This window comes from Pecten maximus, chromosome 10 (assembly GCF_902652985.1).
Source record: "Pecten maximus chromosome 10, xPecMax1.1, whole genome shotgun sequence".
In the NCBI taxonomy this organism is placed as follows: Eukaryota; Metazoa; Mollusca; class Bivalvia; order Pectinida; family Pectinidae; genus Pecten; species Pecten maximus.
In genome coordinates, this window is record NC_047024.1 from 7,998,834 (window position 1) to 8,018,913 (window position 20,080).

Genomic DNA, 20,080 nt, shown 5'->3' on the forward strand with positions numbered 1-20,080 from the left:
GAAAAAGAGTCACTAAATGTAAAACATAAATGTTGCAACCTTGCTATTTTTTTTCTCAAACGGCAGCCTCAGCTGTATGGGTGGTTGTATAACCCCAAGATGGAGCCCTCGCTGACTTGTCAGTGATCTAGTTATGATATACACATTATACTCCGTCCGACGAGATGTATGGTGCATTCGACGCCTCCTTCCTATGGCTATGTGTTTCTTGGAAAGCTGAGAAACGCACATGTCTGTGCTGTCGTGGTTTTGTCCTTGGGCAATACTCTTTACCTTGATTGCTCTAGGTGGCATGCGACGTGCCTCCCGTATGTTGTTCAATGAGGTAGTCACCTACTACTACATGGAGATACCTCCTCAAAATGACCTAGCTATTCACGGAATGATACACCCAGCAAACAAATAAACCACCTTTTGCTAGGTTTCATATCACCGGCTATAGTCGGTGTTCTCTTGGCCTTAGTTAGTTACTGGTTTATCGCCTACATGACACCACCTATTGCTAGATTTCGTCTCACCGACTATAGTCAGTGTTCTGTCGGTGTTAGTTAAATACTAGTTTACCGCATACACGAGTCCACCTATTGCTAGATTTCGTCTCATCGACTAAAGTCAGTGTTCTGTCGGCGCAACAGTAAACAAAGAGTGAATTGATAATGCCAATTGCTTATTCTCGTAAACAGCAAATTGATAAAAAAAAGCATGGTAAAACAGGATAGACATCGGTATTGTTGATTAATTGAACGGATGAAATAAGATCACTTTGAGTTACTTCTTTAACGCAAAATAAGCATGCACTGTTTAAAATGTAATTAAGTCACCATCAAGCAATATGCTATTCAGTTAAATCCATTTGTACAATTTGTATGGTGGTGACAGTGTTTACTTTACAGTTCTTACGTCTTGACAAGTGATTTCACGTTTCAGTGCTTGGTTATAGAACAGCTGTTCCTCGTGATGCCGACATTTTAACCCATCAGCCTCAGATAGTGGACTATTCAAATCGTCCTTTGTCCGTGGTTTGTCGGTAAATAATCCGTACTGTTGCTGTTTCTTCAAAGGAACTGGAATTGTTATCTATGTTTGTAGCGTCATCTGATCTTCTCACCTAACAATGTTATTGTAATTTCAGACCGGAGGATGATTTCCTGGTTTACACGACAAAATCGCCCAATAAGAAATTCGGGTATGAGAAACCACTCGTGTATCCAGAACTCTGTCTCACATTGTTTAGCACATGTATTCCTCACTTTCATTTTTTTTCCCAATCTCTTTTGTACAAACACCTCTAACTGTATACAAAATCATGCTGTTGTATACGTGAAGTTCGTACGTTTTAATGCGTTTTGATTTGTTTTTGACGGTGGGGATGTGTATGACAATATAGGTGTGTGTTTGACAATATGGATATTATTTGACAATAGGGATATATGTTTGACAATAGGATTATGTGTTTGACGATAGGGATATATGTTTGACAATAGGGATATATGTTTGACAATAGGGATATATGTTTGACAATAGGGATATATGTTTGACAATAGGATTATGTGTTTGATTATAAGGTTATGTGTTAGAAAAAGTGGGGACGGGTTTAACATTGTATGGATTCGTGTTTTGCAATGTTTGGATATGATATTGACAATGTGTTGATATTTAAGAATGTGTGGATACGTTAATGACAATGTGTGGATACGTTAATGACAATGTGTGGATACGTTAATGACAATGTGTGGATACGTTAATGACAATGTGTGGATATTAATGACAATGTGTGGATACGTTAATGACAATGTGTGGATACGTTAATGGCAATGTGTGGATACGTTAATGACAATGTGTGGATATTAATGACAATGTGTGGATACGTTAATGACAATGTGTGGATACGTTAATGACAATGTGTGGATATTAATGACAATGTCTGTATACGTTTATGACAATGTGTGGATACGTTAATGTCAATGTTAGGATACGTTAATGACAATGTGTGGATACGTTAATGACAATGTGTGGATATTAATGACAATGTGTGGATACGTTAATGACAATGTGTGGATACGTTAATGACAATGTGTGGATATTAATGACAATGTGTGGATACGTTAATGACAATGTGTGGATACGTTAATGACAATGTGTGGATACGTTTATGACAATGTGTGGATATTAATGACAATGTCTGTATACGTTAATGACAATGTGTGGATACGTTAATGACAATGTGTGGATACGTTAATGACAATGTGTGGATATTAATGGCAATGTGTGGATACGTTAATGACAATGTGTGGATACGTTAATGACAATGTGTGGATATTAATGGCAATGTGTGGATATTAATGGCAATGTGTGGATACGTTAATGTCAATGTTAGGATACGTTAATGACAATGTGTGGATATTAATGACAATGTGTGGATATTAATGACAATGTCTGTATACGTTAATGACAATGTGTGGATATTAATGACAATGTGTGGATACGTTAATGACAATGTGTGGATATTAATGACAATGTGAGGATACGTTAATGACAATGTGTGGATACGTTAATGACAATGTGTGGATACGTTAATGACAATGTGTGGATATTAATGACAATGCGTTGATACGTTAATGACAATGTGTGGATACGTTAATGACAATGTGTGGATACGTTAATGACAATGTGTGGATATTAATGACAATATGTGGATACGTTAATGACAATGTGTGGATACGTTAATGACAATGCGTTGATACATTAATGACAATGTGTGGATACGTTAATGGCAATGTGTGGATACGTTAATGACAATGTGTGGATATTATGACAATGTGTGGATACGTTTATGACAATGTGTGGATACGTTAATGACAATGTGTGGATACGTTAATGACAATGTGTGGATACGTTAATGACAATGTGTGGATACGTTAATGACAATGTGTGGATATTAATGATAATGTGTGGATACGTTAATGACAATGTGTGGATATTAATGACAATGTGTGGATACGTTAATGACAATGTGTGGATACGTTAATGACAATGTTTGGATACGTTAATGGCAATATTTGAATACGTTAATGACAATGTTTGGATACGTTAATGACAATGTGTGGATATTAATGACAATGTGTGGATACGTTAATGGCAATGTGTGGATACGTTAATGACAATGTTTGGATACGTTAATGACAATGTGTGGATATTAATGACAATGTGAGGATACGTTAATGACAATGTCATTATACGTTAATGACTATGTGTGGATATTAATGACAATGTGGAGATATTAATGACAATGTGTGGATACGTTAATGACAATATGTGGATACGTTAATGACAATGTGTGGATACGTTAATGACAATGTGTGGATATCAATGACAATGTGTGGATACGTTAATGACAATGTGTGGATACGTTAATGACAATGTGTGGATACGTTTATGACAATGTGTGGATACGTTTATGACAATGTGTGGATACGTTAATGACAATGTGTGGATATTATGACAATGTGTGGATACGTTTATGACAATGTGTGGATACGTTAATGACAATGTGTGGATACGTTAATGACAATGTTTGGATACGTTAATGACAATGTGTGGATATTAATGACAATGTGAGGATACGTTAATGACAATGTCATTATACGTTAATGACTATGTGTGGATATTAATGACAATGTGGAGATATTAATGACAATGTGTGGATACGTTAATGACAATATGTGGATACGTTAATGACAATGTGTGGATACGTTAATGACAATGTGTGGATATCAATGACAATGTGTGGATACGTTAATGACAATGTGTGGATACGTTAATGACAATGTGTGGATACGTTTATGACAATGTGTGGATACGTTAATGGCAATGTGTGGATACGTTAATGACAATGTGTGGACACGTTAATGACAATGTGTTGATATTAATGACAATGTCTGTATACGTTAATGACAATGCGTTGATACTTTAATGACAATGTGTGGATATTAATGACAATGTGTGGATACGTTAATGTTTTGATGCATGAACATGTTGTGTCTTTACGAGTGACCATGCACTTAGATTCACAATTGTTTCCCCTGTTTCCACTCTCACATAAATAAGATAGAGTGTACATGTACCAAGGCTTTGATATGTATACTGTGTCCCTACAGTCCCTTCCCGAATTGTTCATAAACAAAATCCTTACAGAAGATCCAAATCGTATGTGTTTATTTTGTAATTCCATTTGGTGATTTCTAAATGTGAAATGTAAAAGTCACTTGAAAAAAAAATGTGTACTGTACCATTACCTGATGTACATATAAAACCTTGGCACAAACAAGAACGCTCAACCCAAAATATCATCGGGCTTTACAATGTCGTACACTTTATATTATCTTCTGTTATCATTAACTAGTTTACTGTTAACTTGTATTTGACATTAACTCTTCTTCCCGATTGAAACATCACCTGTCGATAAGTATATACCTTAAATGACTACTTTTACTAGATGTCTGTTATTTTTCCTAGTTGTGTTGTTTACAAAAAAAAAAAGAAATAATTTGATTTGAATAATAGTAAAGCAACTTTTACAGGTTAATAAGATGTAATCTGAATTTTTTTTTTATAAATTATTAATTTATGATTGGATTGAAATATGAATTATAGAATGGATCTAGTTTTGATTTGTTTTAATTGAATAATTTTATAACATTTTTTTACATATAAGTTGGTTGGGTTCATCGTACCTTGATAGGGTCATTTTGAGGCGGGGTTTCCTTGTTGTAGCTGTTGGCTACCTCATTAAACAACATACGAGGGACATGGGGCATGCTTGAGTGAGTCGTGTTTCTTGTCTAAGGACACAACTACGACATCGCAAGACTTTGATCTCAGCTTTCTGAGAAACACTAACTGACGTGTGCTGCAAATATCTTTTCTTGCTTGTATTGCAAAACTAGAACATAAAAAGATTGAGATTTACTTTGTTTGTGAAATGAGATAAGGTTGAACTCTTACTGGTAGTTGGATATTTTATTGTCGGACACGTTAAGTGTTTTCCTCTCCGTCCGTTGGTAGCGCTCCTTGCAGAATTTCGGTCAAACTTCACACACTTACAAAGAACCATAATATCTCGATCGATTTCAGGTTTGTTGGGTTAGTGTTACTATTTTTAGAAAATCCTTGTAAGCCCTCTAGCGTCAAGCAGCGCACCTTGGATCTTCACCTGAGGTTACGTAATCCAACGCTCTGACTGACCTATAGCGGCCCTAGTAGTAGATCATCTGTTTAGCCATCAAATTACTCTTTTAATTATAAAGTTTGAATTGAATATAAAGTCCGTGGACGTCGAAATAAATACTGGCATTTTTCAATAAACTTCAGAATGCAAAGTGGATTTTCCTCAGGAATACCCAGTGATCCGATGAAGTTTGGTTTCCTGGTGGTACATTTTATTTACTAGATAACTTCTGTAATGATTTGATGTACTAATACTTATACGTTATATCTAGATCCTACATTACTATGAATATTTCTTATTAAAAACAAAATAATAATAATAAAACAAAACAAAACCAGTTTGGTATGCGCCAATACCGACCGTCGCATCATTTATGTTCTAGTTTACAAGGACGCGGCTATAAATGAATACTGATAGTACCATGTCGGGAATGCGGATGTAAGCTTTCTAAATACGGGATAGAATATATCAACTGATTTTAGAGAATTGTGTTGATAAAAACTTATGCTCAATCCTCTTGTAAGTGTTTTGACAAATAGATATAAACTAAACTGTTATATCTTCGCCTGCTCAGTGTATTTGCAGTGTCAAGGCAGAGATTAGGAAGAAGAAAGTTGTTAAGAAAGAAGAAAAGTATAAAATCCCAAATTTAGTCGCCTCTTATTATTAGTAATCGTGATGTCACACTATCCAGTCACCAGTAATCGTAATGTCCCTCCACCAGTCACCAGTAATCATGATGTCCCTCCACCAGTCACCAGTTATCGTGATGTCCCTCCACCAGTCACCAGTAATCGTTATGTCCCTCCACCAGTCACCAGTAATCGTGATGTCCCTCCGCCAGTCACCAGTAATCATGATGTCCCTCCACCAGTCACCAGTAATCCTGATGTCCCTCCACCAGTCACCAGTAATCGTGATGTCCCACTATCCAGTCACCAGTAATCATGATGTCCCTCCACCAGTCACCAGTAATCGTGATGTCCCTCCACCAGTCACCAGTAATCGTGATGTCCCTCCACCAGTCACCAGTAATCGTGATGTCCCACTATCCAGTCACTAGTAATCGTGATGTCCCAATACCCAGTCACCAGTAATCGTGATGTCCCAATACCCAGTCACCAGTAATCGTGATGTCCCACTATCCAGTCACCAGTAATCGTGATGTCCCACTATCCAGTCACCAGTAATCGTGATGTCCCACTATCCAATCACCAGTAATCGTGATATCCCTCCACCAGTCACCAGTAATCGTGATGTCCCTCCACCAGTCACCAGTAATCGTGATGTCCCACTATCCAGTCACCAGTAATCGTGATGTCCCTCCACCAGTCACCAGTAATCGTGATGTCCCAATATCCAGTCACCAGTAATCGTGATGTCCCACTATCCAGTCACCAGTAATCGTGATGTCCCCCCACCAGTCACCAGTAATCGTGATGTCCCAATATCCAGTCACCAGTAATCGTGATGTCCCTCCACCAGTCACCAGTAATCATGATGTCCCAATACCCAGTCACCAGTAATCGTGATGTCACACTATCCAGTCACCAGTAATCGTAATGTCCCAATATCCAGTCACCAGTAATCGTGATGTCCCAATACCCAGTCACCAGTAATCGTGATGTCCCAATATCCAGTCACCAGTAATCATGATGTCCCTCCACCAGTCACCAGTAATCGTGATGTCCCTCCACCAGTCACCAGTAATCATGATGTCCCTCCACCAGTCACCAGTAATCGTGATGTCCCTCCACCAGTCACCAGTAATCGTGATGTCCCTCCACCAGTCACCAGTAATCGTGATGTCCCACTATCCAGTCACTAGTAATCGTGATGTCCCAATATCCAGTCACTAGTAATCGTGATGTCCCCCACCAGACACCAGTAATCGTGATGTCCCTCCACCAGTCACCAGTAATCGTGATGTCCCACTATCCAGTCACCAGTAATCGTTATGTCCCTCCACCAGTCACCAGTAATCGTGATGTCCCTCCACCAGTCACCAGTAATCGTGATGTCCCTCCACCAGTCACCAGTAATCGTGATGTCCCACTATCCAGTCACCAGTAATCGTGATGTCCCTCCACCAGTCACCAGTAATCGTGATGTCCCTCTATCCAGTCACCAGTAATCGTGATGTCCCACTATCCAGTCACCAGTAATCGTGATGTCCCAATATCCAGTCACCAGTATTCGTAATGTCCCTCCACCAGTCACCAGTAATCGTGATGTCCCTCCACCAGTCACCAGTAATCGTAATGTCCCTCCACCAGTCACCAGTAATCGTGATGTCCCACTATCCAGTCACCAGTAATCGTGATGTCCCTCCACCAGTCACCAGTAATCGTGATGTCCCTCCACCAGTCACCAGTAATCGTAATGTCCCTCCACCAGTCACCAGTAATCGTGATGTCCCTCCACCAGTCACCAGTAATCGTGATGTCCCAATATCCAGTCACCAGTAATCGTGATGTCCCTCCACCAGTCACCAGTAATCGTGATGTCCCACTATCCAGTCACCAGTAATCGTGATGTCCCTCCACCAGTCACCAGTAATCGTGATGTCCCTCCACCAGTCACCAGTAATCGTGATGTCCCAATATCCAGTCACTAGTAATCGTGATGTCCCAATATCCAGTCACCAGTAATCGTGATGTCCCTCCACCAGTCACCAGTTATCGTGATGTCCCAGTCACCAGTAATCATGATGTACCACAGTCTAGTTATACTAACGTCCCGACTTATATTAAATGCGCATGTCAGTTGTTTATTAACTCAATATTGTAATTTCAGGAGAAAATAAGCCAAAGGCAAAAGAATTAGGTTCGCCAAATAGTAAGTTGGAAATGAGAGAAATGTGGTCGTGAAACAGTCTCTCTATAACATTGTGTTTACATGTTGTGTTTACATGTAGTAATCCTCGTTTTATCTTCACCATTGTTGCTTTACATTAACGTAGGTTGGCCATGTCCAACACCACAACTAATTCTGTTTTAATAACCAGTAATCGCTTGTCTCGTTGTACTTCTATTATAATCCTATTGTCATAACTTTCCTGAAATAGACGTTCTAATCCTACTGTCATCACCTACCTGAAATAGACGTTCTATTCCTATGTCCTACCATTGAGCCATCAGCAATCTAGTTTTCCTGACTGCTATCGTTGTCTAGTTGATTGTCTCACTCTTATCCACCTTATCCTAATCCTATTGTCTCACTCTGATCCATCTTATCCTAATCCTATTGTCTCACTCTTATCCATCTTATCCTAATCCTATTGTCTCACTCTTATCCACCTTATCCTAATCCTATTGTCTCACTCTTATCCACCTTATCCTAATCATATTGTCTCACTCTGATCCACCTTATCCGTATCCTATTGTCTCACTCTTATCCACCTTATCCTAATCCTATTGTCTCACTCTGATCCACCTTATCCGTATCCTATTGTCTCACTCTTATCCACCTTATCCGTATCCTATTGTCTCACTCTTATCCACCTTATCCGTATCCTATTGTCTCACTCTCTCTATTTACTATCCAAACTCTCCACCTTATCCTATAATACTACAGTATTGTGTTATCATTTTCGAACTTTTTCCAACGACCAATCTATTTAAATGCATGATTGTTTTTTAGATATTACATGGTAACACGACTGTATGTACTTTACACTGCTTCGCCTCAGTAAACTGATACGTCATCTGTTTTGGAATATGTTGTTTCTTTAAACAGAAACACGATCTCTTTTCAGACAATTTATGAGATTATCCAATTTCATATAAAGGTAATGGTTGCTGTGATTAGACCCGATTCTCATAGATTGAAAATAATCGTCGGATTTTAATGCAGGCCGATATCTATCCTAACGTAGTGCTTTAAATACAAAAGAGTGTATAAATACAATAAAAGATGAATACGATCCTGTTGACAGAAGACAGAAACTACTTCTTCAAAACTTCAATGAATAACTTCCTTTACCATTCAGATGTTAATACACACACATATCTATAATAATACATTGTACCTTTAACAATATCCAGTTGATTGGTAGAAATTCTTTACGTCACATACAAACAAATAATAGACCGATCTAATCTCTCGTGATTATTGTCGCCATGCAAATTATCACAAGTATTTTCAATCCTAGTGAATATTTGTCCAAATACAAAGAAGGCAAACAGTGTTCGCGTTTGATAAACGGTTTTTATGCTCTTGTTGATTAATTGATAAACATCTGTTGCCTTGTATATATAAAGCTGGTGTCCCCAGAGATATAAAGTTACCTGCCCTTTTCATCTTATTTCTACCAATGTCATCAATTAATATATTAACGTAGTAGTACTATGCATGTGCTTTAATTCTGCTTTACTCTGGCTAGGCTTGACTTTCGATTCAATATTAAAACGCATTTCTGTATGGCTACTTCAACATCTGTTGCACAGATACGGCTATCCTCTGTTTAAAAAAAACAATGGACTACCCTCTAGTAAACAATGAACTGCACTCTGGTAGACAATGAACCACTCTCAGGTAAACGGGTAAACAGGGAACCGCCCTCAGGTAAATAACGAACCGTCTTTTGGCAATAAACCACCATCTGGAAAACAATGAGCTACCCTCTTGTAACCAATGAACCACAACACCCTCTGTTAAATAATTAACTGCCCGCTGTTAAACAACGAACCCCCCTATGTTAAACAAGTAACCGCCTTCTTTCAAACAGCTAACAGCCCTCAGGTAAACAATTAAATCGCATCAGGTAAACAATTAACTGCCCTCTGGTAAACAACTTACAGCTCTCAGGTAAACAATTAACTGCCCGCATGTAAACAACTAACAGCCCTCAGGTAAACAATTAAATCGCCTCAGGTAAACAATTAACTGCCCTCTGGTAAACAACTTACAGCCCTCAGGTAAACAATTAACTGCCCTCAGGTAAACAATTAACAGCCCTCTGGTAAACTATGAGTGACCCTCTGGATAATTTTAAACATATGTAGTACACTGCTCTCTGGTAAATAATTCGGCAAATTAAAGCGTTGCATCCTGATTGAAAATATATATATACTGCGGTGTCACATTTAGATGTCCTATATAAAACACTTCTTGCATGTTATACGTTCATGAGCGTAGTGTGGTTGCTTATGTCAATACTACCTTTTACCTGGCCAGTGCAGAACGTCACACCTGTCTCTCATTCTTTTATTACTTGGTGTACATTTGGACGGAGAATTATATGTGATGGCCCCTATAAACTTTCGTACATTTGTCATTGATTTATATGTGCACTTAACATTATCTTATGTGTATTCAACATTATATTATGTGAAATTAACATTATATTATGTGTACGTAACATTATATTATCTGTATTCAACATTAACTTATGTGCACTTAACATTATCTTATGTGTATTCAACATTATTTTATGTGCACTTAACATTATCTTATGTGCTTTTAGAATTACCCTTTGAGCATTCAGAATTACCTTGTGTGTATTTAAAGTTAATTAACTTATGTGAATTCAAAATTATCTTTTGTGGACATAACATCTTATGTGCATTTAATGTTAACTTGAATGGAGATGATGCCTTTCGTTTAATTCTATATATAAGCATGGCCATATAACATTTTACTTCATGTTGATTCTGATATCATGATGATGACTGGAACGGATTTTCTGAGTAAAATCTACTTCACACATACACTCGTCAAATACTGAGATCCATTACACGATACATACAGATCTACCTAACCCTGACTACACGGTACATACAGATCTACCCAACCCTGACTACACGGTACATACAGATCTACCCAACCCTGACTACACGGTACATACAGATCTACCTAACCCTGGTCACACGGTACATACAGATCTACCTAACCCTGACTACACGGTACATACATATCTACCTAACCCTGACTACACGGTACATACAGATCTACCTAACCCTGGTCACACGGTACATACAGATCTACCTAACCCTGACTACACGGTACATACAGATCTACCTAACCCTGGTCACACGGTACATACAGATCTACCTAACCCTGACTACACGGTACATACATATCTACCTAACCCTGACTACACGATACATACAGATCTACCTAACCCTGACTACACGGTACATACAGATCTACCTAACCCTGGTCACACGGTACATACAGATCTACCTAACCCTGACTACACGGTACATACAGATCTACCTAACCCTGGTCACACGGTACATACAGATCTACCTAACCCTGACTACACGGTACATACAGATCTACCTAACCCTGACTACACGGTACATACAGATCTACCTAATCCTGACTACACGGTACATACAGATCTACCTAACCCTGACTACACGGTACATACAGATCTACCTAACCCTGACTACACGGTACATACAGATCTACCTAACCCTGACTACACGGTACATACAGATCTACCTAACCCTGGTCACACGATACATACAGATCTACCTAACCCTGACTACACATTACATACAGATCTACCTAACCCTGACTACACGGTACATACAGATCTACCTAACCCTGACTACACGGTACAGACAGATCTACCTAACCCTGACTACACGGTACATACAGATCTACCTAACCCTGGTCACACGGTACATACAGATCTACATAACCCTGACTACACGGTAAATACAGATCTACCTAACCCTGGTCACACGGTACATACAGATCTACCTAACCCTGACTACACGGTACATACAGATCTACCTAACCCTGACTACACGGTACATACAGATCTACCTAACCCTGACTACACGGTACATACAGATCTACCTAACCCTGACTACACGGTACATACAGATCTACCTAACCCTGACTACACGGTACATACAGATCTACCTAACCCTGGTCACACGATACATACAGATCTACCTAACCCTGGTCACATGGTACATACAGATCTACCTAACCCTGACTACACGGTACATACAGATCTACCTAATCCTGGTCACACGGTACATACAGATCTACCTAACCCTGACTACACGGTACATACAGATATACCTAACCCTGACTACACGGTACATACAGATCTACCTAACCCTGACTACACGGTACATACAGATCTACCTAACCCTGGTCACACGGTACATACAGATCTACCTAACCCTGACTACACGGTACATACAGATCTACCTAATCCTGGTCACACGATACATACAGATCTACCTAACCCTGGTCACATGGTACATACAGATCTACCTAACCCTGACTACACGGTACATACAGATCTACCTAACCCTGGTCACACGGTACATACAGATCTACCTAACCCTGGTCACACGGTACATACAGATCTACCTAACCCTGACTACACCATACATACAGATCTATACCTAACCCTGACTACACGGTACATACAGATCTACCTAACCCTGACTACACGGTACATACAGATCTACCTAACCCTGACTACACGGTACATACAGATCTACCTAACCCTGGTCACAAGGTACATACAGATCTACCTAACCCTGACTACACGGTACATACAGATCTACCTAACCCTGGTCACACGGTACATACAGATCTACCTAACCCTGACTACACGGTACATACAGATCTACCTAACCCTGACTACACGGTACATACAGATCTACCTAACCCTAACTACACGGTACATACAGATCTACCAAACCCTGACTACACGGTACATACAGATCTACCTAACCCTGACTACACGATACATACAGATCTACCTAGCCCTGACTACACGGTACATACAGATCTACCTAACCCTGGTCACACTGTACATACAGATCTACCTAACCCTGACTACACGGTACATACAGATATACCTAACCCTGACTACACGGTACATACAGATCTACCTAACCCTGACTACACGATACATACAGATCTACCTAACCCTGACTACACGGTACATACAGATCTACCTAATCCTGGTCACACGGTACATACAGTTCTTCCTAACCCTGACTACACGGTACATACAGATCTACCTAACCCTGACTACACGGTACATACAGATCTACCTAACCCTGACTACACGGTACATACAGATCTACCTAACCCTGGTCACACTGTACATACAGATCTACATAACCCTGACTACACGGTACATACAGATCTACCTAACCCTGACTACACGGTACATACAGATCTACCTAACCCTGACTACACGGTACATACAGATCTATCTAACCCTGACTACACGGTACATACAGATCTACCTAACCCTGACTACACGGTACATACAGATCTACCTAACCCTGACTACACGGTACATACAGATCTACCTAACCCTGACTACACGGTACATACAGATCTACCTCACCCTGACTACACGGTACATACAGATCTACCTAACCCTGGTCACACGGTACATACAGATCTACCTAACCCTGACTACACGGTACATACAGATCTACCTAACCCTGACTACACGGTACATACAGATATACCTAACCCTGACTACACGGTACATACAGATCTACCCAACCCTGACTACACGGTACATACAGATCTACCTAACCCTGACTACACGGTACATACAGATCTACCCTAACCCTGACTACACGGTACATACAGATCTACCTAACCCTGACTACACGGTACATACAGATCTACCCAACCCTGACTACACGGTACATACAGATATACCTAACCCTGACTACACGGTACATAAAGATCTACCTAACCCTGGTCATACCGTACATACAGATCTACCTAACCCTGACTACACGGTACATACAGATATACCTAACCCTGGTCACACGGTACATACAGATCTACCTAACCCTGACTACACGGTACATACAGATCTACCTAACCCTGACTACACGGTACATAAAGATCTACCTAACCCTGACTACACGATACATACAGATCTACCTAACCCTGACTACACGGTACATACAGATCTACCTAACCCTGGTCACACCGTACATACAGATCTACCTAACCCTGGTCACACCGTACATACAGATCTACCTAACCCTGACTACACGGTACATACAGATCTACCTAACCCTGACTACACGGTACATACAGATCTACCTAACCCTGACTACACGGTACATACAGATCTACCCAACCCTGACTACACCGTACATACAGATATACCTAACCCTGACTTCACGGTACATACAGATCTACCTAACCCTGACTACACGGTACATACAGATCTACCTAACCCTGACTACACGATACATACAGATCTACCTAACCCTGACTACACAGTACATACAGATCTACCTAACCCTGACTACACGGTACATACACATCTACCTAACCCTGACTACACGGTACATACACATCTACCTAACTCTGACTACACGATACATACAGATCTACCTAACCCTGACTACACGGTACATACAGATCTACCTAACCCTGACTACACGGTACATACAGATCTACCTAACCCTGACTACACGGTACATACAGATCTACCTAACCTGACTACACGGTACATACAGATCTACCTAACCCTGACTACACGGTACATACAGATCTACCTAACCCTGGTCACACGGTACATACATATCTACCTAACCCTGACTACACCGTACATACAGATCTACCTAACCCTTTCTCAGTTCAGTTAACCTCTTAATAAAAAGGCTCATGCCAAGCGCAGACGTGGGGCCACTAGAAGAGTTATTAGAAAGCACTTACAGTAGAATTTGTCTTGCAATTAAAGATGGAATAGCTTCGATGGTACAGTAGTGTGCAGCAACTGATACTTTGGTTGAGGGGAGGGGGCGGGGGGGGGGGGGGGGGGGGCTGTCTCTTTGATACATAGCAACATGATCATTGAGTTTGATGTGTACTGTGTAAGATCACTAAATGTTTGTTTTTTGTTCCAGATGTAGAGGTACGCATAAGTCACGTTCAACGATTGAAGCTTTTTACAAATACGACGAATGGAGTGACTGCCCATTATGAACAAGCAATATTCCCGACTCCACCTTTGACAATAGAACAGATACTTGAGTCAAGGCGCGCAGTGGTCCAAAAGATATGTGCCAAAGAGTTCAACAGCAGCGTGAAAACTGTTGGCCGGGCTCCAATTTTCTTCTATTCCAAATCAGCAAAGATGACATGCTGTAAAGCTCCAAAAACCGGAAGTTCATTTTGGGGAACGGTTGTCTTAGCGATCGAATCTCAGAAAAAATCCGATGATGCATTTCATATTAACAGGAATTCAGTCCACGGAAGGAATGAGATTGGGCTTGGAACATTTGTAAACGCAAGTCGACATTCATTATCAGTAATGGTGTCTCGGGACCCTTTCACTAGATTGTTCTCTGCTTATGTTGATAAATACTTTCTTCTGGGGCAGCTTGGTCGCAGAATTCAAAGCGCGCTAAAGAAAGGACCGTTTAGGATGAATGGAGGGATATGTGGCTATGACGTATCATTTTCTGATTTCTTAAATTATGTCACGGATATGGCACTGAAAGGAGTGGACCTGAATGAACATTTCATGCCAGTTGTCAAGCTTTGTGATCCATGCAAATTACATTATGATGTTATCAGCAAACAGGAGTCTCTCACAAAAGACACAAAACATGTTCTAGGCCTGCTCAAATTTTCCGACACAAAGAAAATGGACATTCAAAATAGTTTGAAAAAGGGACTTAAAAATACAGTTTACTCGCTAGTTTCTTCGTATTTAACAGACTATAAAATATATCGCTCTGACTGTCCAGATAGAGTAAGCCATTTTGAAAAAGTCTGGAAAACTCTACAAGTCCAGGGTTATGTGAGTACGAAAGCAGATTTTCCTAGACGCGAATTTCAGAAGATGCGACTTTTCGACGCTGATGCAATCACACTACTTATACTTAAAGAGGTCGAGCGATTTCCACTGTCAAAGGAGGAAAAAACATTACAACGACAGTCAGCTGTGTCCATAGCATACGCCGACGTGGGACCAGAAGCTATCGCAAAGATTCGGAAAGTTTACAAAATGGATTTTCTTTTATTTGGTTACGATATGACGCCTCCAGACAAACGACCTGGCGCTGTCACATTGTGAATTAAGGCTGATATGTAATCATGTGTAATTTAGATTATAAATACAGAAGACCCAGCTGATTAGAGCACCATTGTTCCCAACCAAAATCCTCTGGGTCGCGAGATCTCGAACTCCTGGGTTAAGTCAAAATGACCCCCAGGATTACAGTCCTTTATGGTATAACTACATTTACACTTCCGGCGTGTATTCTCTATTTGGCCTAACCAAAGAATTTGACGGTTACATGTCGGTAAACTCAAGTCATTATGTAAACAAGGAACACAACCCGCTTTAATGGTTCCGGGTTTTTTTATGTGAAATCTATTTTTGACATATGTTTCCAATATATAAACAATGCCGTTTACACAAAACAACAACAAGAAAGAAGGAAAAAAACTTATATTTATATTTTGATAGTTTTTCATGTTAACGCTACATTTAAAACAAATCAAAATTCCTAATTCATTGAACCTTATACACACTGACAATGGAATGGCAAAATAGCTTATTCAAAAATACTGTCAACACAGAATATAGTTCTACAGTAATGTCACAGAATATAGTTCTACAGTAATGTCACAGAATATAGTTCTACAGTAATGTCACAGAATATAGTTCTACAGTAATGTCATCATTTCATTCCATTTCGTGAGACATTCTAAAAATCAACATCTTCTATTCAAATATTGTTTTTATTTGCAAACTGTAGAAATAAGGAAAAAAAAGTGTGTGCCGAATATTTGGTAAGGTGAAACAGAGAATACGTACCGGAAGTGTACAAATTTATATACGTATACATGGATTAATGTTGATATATTGTTATATACAAATGTATATATTTTTATATGTATACATGAATTATTGAAATATTGTTGATTTTTGTTGTAATAAGTATTTATGACTATTGCATTCTGAAGAAAAACTCTCGTGACAACATGATATTAGGGATGAAATATTGATGTTTTTATCACAGCACTGTATTTAGGGGATAGTAAGTTGTTTTGAGTGGCTATACTGGCGATTAGAACATGAAATTTGGTTTGAACTCGAGACCGATAGGTCGAGAGTTTAAACCAAATGTCATGTTCTAATCGCCAGTATAGCCACGGAAAACAACGTACTATCCCCATTCTAACACGTTTACTATCGCATATATTTAGAAACATTGTTTTACAGCGCTACAAGTACGCTGTTAAGTACTCTGTGACCTCCGTTAGTGACGTGTCATACTGTGGCGGATTGACCAATCAGAGAGAAGCTATCAAAGTCGGTCAATTGGCCACGCCCATACTGGCGAGAGCTCGGTCTGTATGTTAACGAAGCGGGGTATTTGGATTGTTGTGAAAGTCCTGTTTCCGAAGATTTAAAGACATATTTGGATTTACGCAGTATGCTTAACGACATGTGCATTTTAACAAAGTCAGAGTTGACGTGTTTCTACAGGCTCAACCGTTATGTGAAGTTGTGTGCACTTGTTCCATTTCATTTCGGATTTTACTTGACCTTAGATGCTTAAACACGGAAGAAATGAACGTTTCAATCAATAAAATTTATTAAGTTAATTCATTCCATTCGATTTCTTCACTTTCCATTCCAATGTCACGGGTCATCAATCATAAATGTTGCAGTGTTGAATTTCGCTACGAGTCGAACTTGACGCCATATTGTTTTGATTAGAAACGGGGCGTGGCTTAACACGACAGATCATGGTTCTATCGCAGATTAGAAGTCGGTCCGCAACCAATCAAAACACGCGTTGCAAACGAATCGTGTTAGAATATCTTATATAGTATTTATTATGTGTGGTATCGAGATGAAATTAGGTATACATTTGATGTCACAATGTCATTTGACGTGACGTCATATAGTGACTCCGATTTGTTCAATGATCAAAACTAACCCGACATTAATTTTCACTTTGAAAGGATGTGATTACAAATGGCTAAACATTGTATATTAGTAGTTGAATGTAGTTTCTTTTAGGATCTTTAAAGTACAGTACATATATTTCAATGTCAATTTACACGAGTTATACCTGCCAAAGGGGACATAATGAATTTCATTAGGAGTTAGTTTTTAACTTCTAACAATGTAATGCTCTAATATAAGATCTCTGTTATCTATTGTGTTTGTATGTAATATTCTGTTATCCATTCTTCCTCTATACATTATGTTAATGTCGGTATTATACATGATGACTTTACACTCACTAAATCTATATTAAAATGTTATATCTGTGTTCACTGTCCTTTATACACGCCTTTGAGACTGTTGGTTGATTTTCAGACTGTAAGGTCCGCCTTTATTCGATTGTTTATGTGTAGCTTTTTACAGTATTTTATTGACAAAATAGTTACCCAAACTTAACTTACTGGTCAATTTAGGTGTAAACAGTTGTTCGTTGTTATTCTGAGGGAAACGCATTTCCAGCTACATATATATTTTTTTTATTTATAGAATCTATAGAATAACGGTAAAAAGGGTAACATGTTAAATAATTACTTGAAATGAAGACCTCTAGTATGTAGTGAAAAATTTTAACGTTCTTCTTTATTAAGGATTCTCTTTCTGATGGTTTCCTCAAATGATAAAGTTCAGTATGGTATCCGAGACACAACGCGGAGCCTGTAATCAAAGTGACGTCATCAGAATGTACACGTTGCAACGAAATACAATTACACATTGAACTGCTTTCAGTTGGAAGTTATGGGCTAGTGAATGCCACTGGACAAAGGCAAATTTAATGAAGCGCGCTAGCGCTTCATATTTAATTTGCCTTTGTCCAGTTTGCATTCGTCAGCCCATGACTTCCAACTGCAGGACCTGAACTGGGAGCAGTTCAATGCTAATATTTACAATTGACAACGATTTTAAAGACAACATCCAGGAATGATGCTCCTAAGAACTTATTATCGTCAATGACGGAACAGCCTTTTTTAACAGCTATCTTTCGTTATCGCAGACGTGACAATTGTGACGTCATAATCAAGGTTTGGAAGTTATGGACTTGTAACCTTCAGGTGATCTTGGTAAAGTTATATAGTGGGGCTGCAGTGTAAAAGTTATATATCAATGTATATTTTACAGAAATAAACTAAATGAGCCAATATGCGCTATGTACACATGTTTTGTGTAGGTGTTTAATTAAGCGTGTGCCTATTTATAGAACATGTTTCCTGAATACAGGCTAACGTACAGTATTCATCCGCGGGGCTCCAAATTGCTCGTGGTCTCCTGATTCTATCAAAGACTTGATTAAAATCAATGGCGTTTATTGAATCACCTCTTACTGTAAAGAACAAGAAACAAAATAAAAACATTTATTTTCAGTTCTTAAAACAAGAGATCCGAGAGCCTAGATGGTCGTCTGATTACAAGAGACCTACTGCAGAGGAATGGTCATCATTTTGATATTCACACCACGTTAATAGAATCCAAGAAACGTCATTATTAAGTAAATTTGTTAAAGCAAATCATCTCGACACTAATTGAACCCTGGACCAAAGGGGTTCACATTAATTCCATTTTTGCAAAGCATGCAATCGGGTTGAGATGCAGTTTGTTTGAAATCCGCCTTGGCGTGTGGAAGTATTGCGTTTACATGTAACAGTTGACCCCGGGGCTGGTTCACATACTGGGTTTTCCTACACGTGCTCTTTTCTCGCTGTATTACAGGACATACTACAGTAGTATCTAAACATGATTAGTCAAATTCAATCAAACGAGGACAAAATGTGAACAGGTGTTCCGGAAGAGTAAACGTCTTCCGCTTTGTCGACGAGTTCCGCCATTAAAATCTAGGTCACAAATCTGGGTTAAATCGTTCA

The 20,080-nt window shown here is 39.2% G+C and overlaps 1 protein-coding gene across 4 annotated transcripts in view; it reads left to right on the plus strand.

Annotated features, from left to right (window-relative positions):
• The window catches only part of LOC117336766 (carbohydrate sulfotransferase 9-like), a 50,411-nt gene extending 33,074 nt beyond the window's left edge, over nucleotides 1-17,337 (plus strand). Inside the window, exons 2-4 of one of the 4 annotated variants that reach the window (XM_033897399.1) lie at nucleotides 1,133-1,186; nucleotides 8,024-8,065; nucleotides 15,100-17,337. In XM_033897399.1, coding sequence (XP_033753290.1) covers nucleotides 1,133-1,186; nucleotides 8,024-8,065; nucleotides 15,100-16,274 — 1,271 coding nt within the window. In that variant the 3' untranslated portion in view covers nucleotides 16,275-17,337. The remainder of the gene's footprint in view (nucleotides 1-1,132; nucleotides 1,187-8,023; nucleotides 8,066-15,099) is intronic. The other 3 variants (XM_033897401.1, XM_033897402.1, XM_033897403.1) reach the window with 3 other exon arrangements.
• The last annotated feature ends 2,743 nt before the right edge of the window (nucleotides 17,338-20,080 follow it).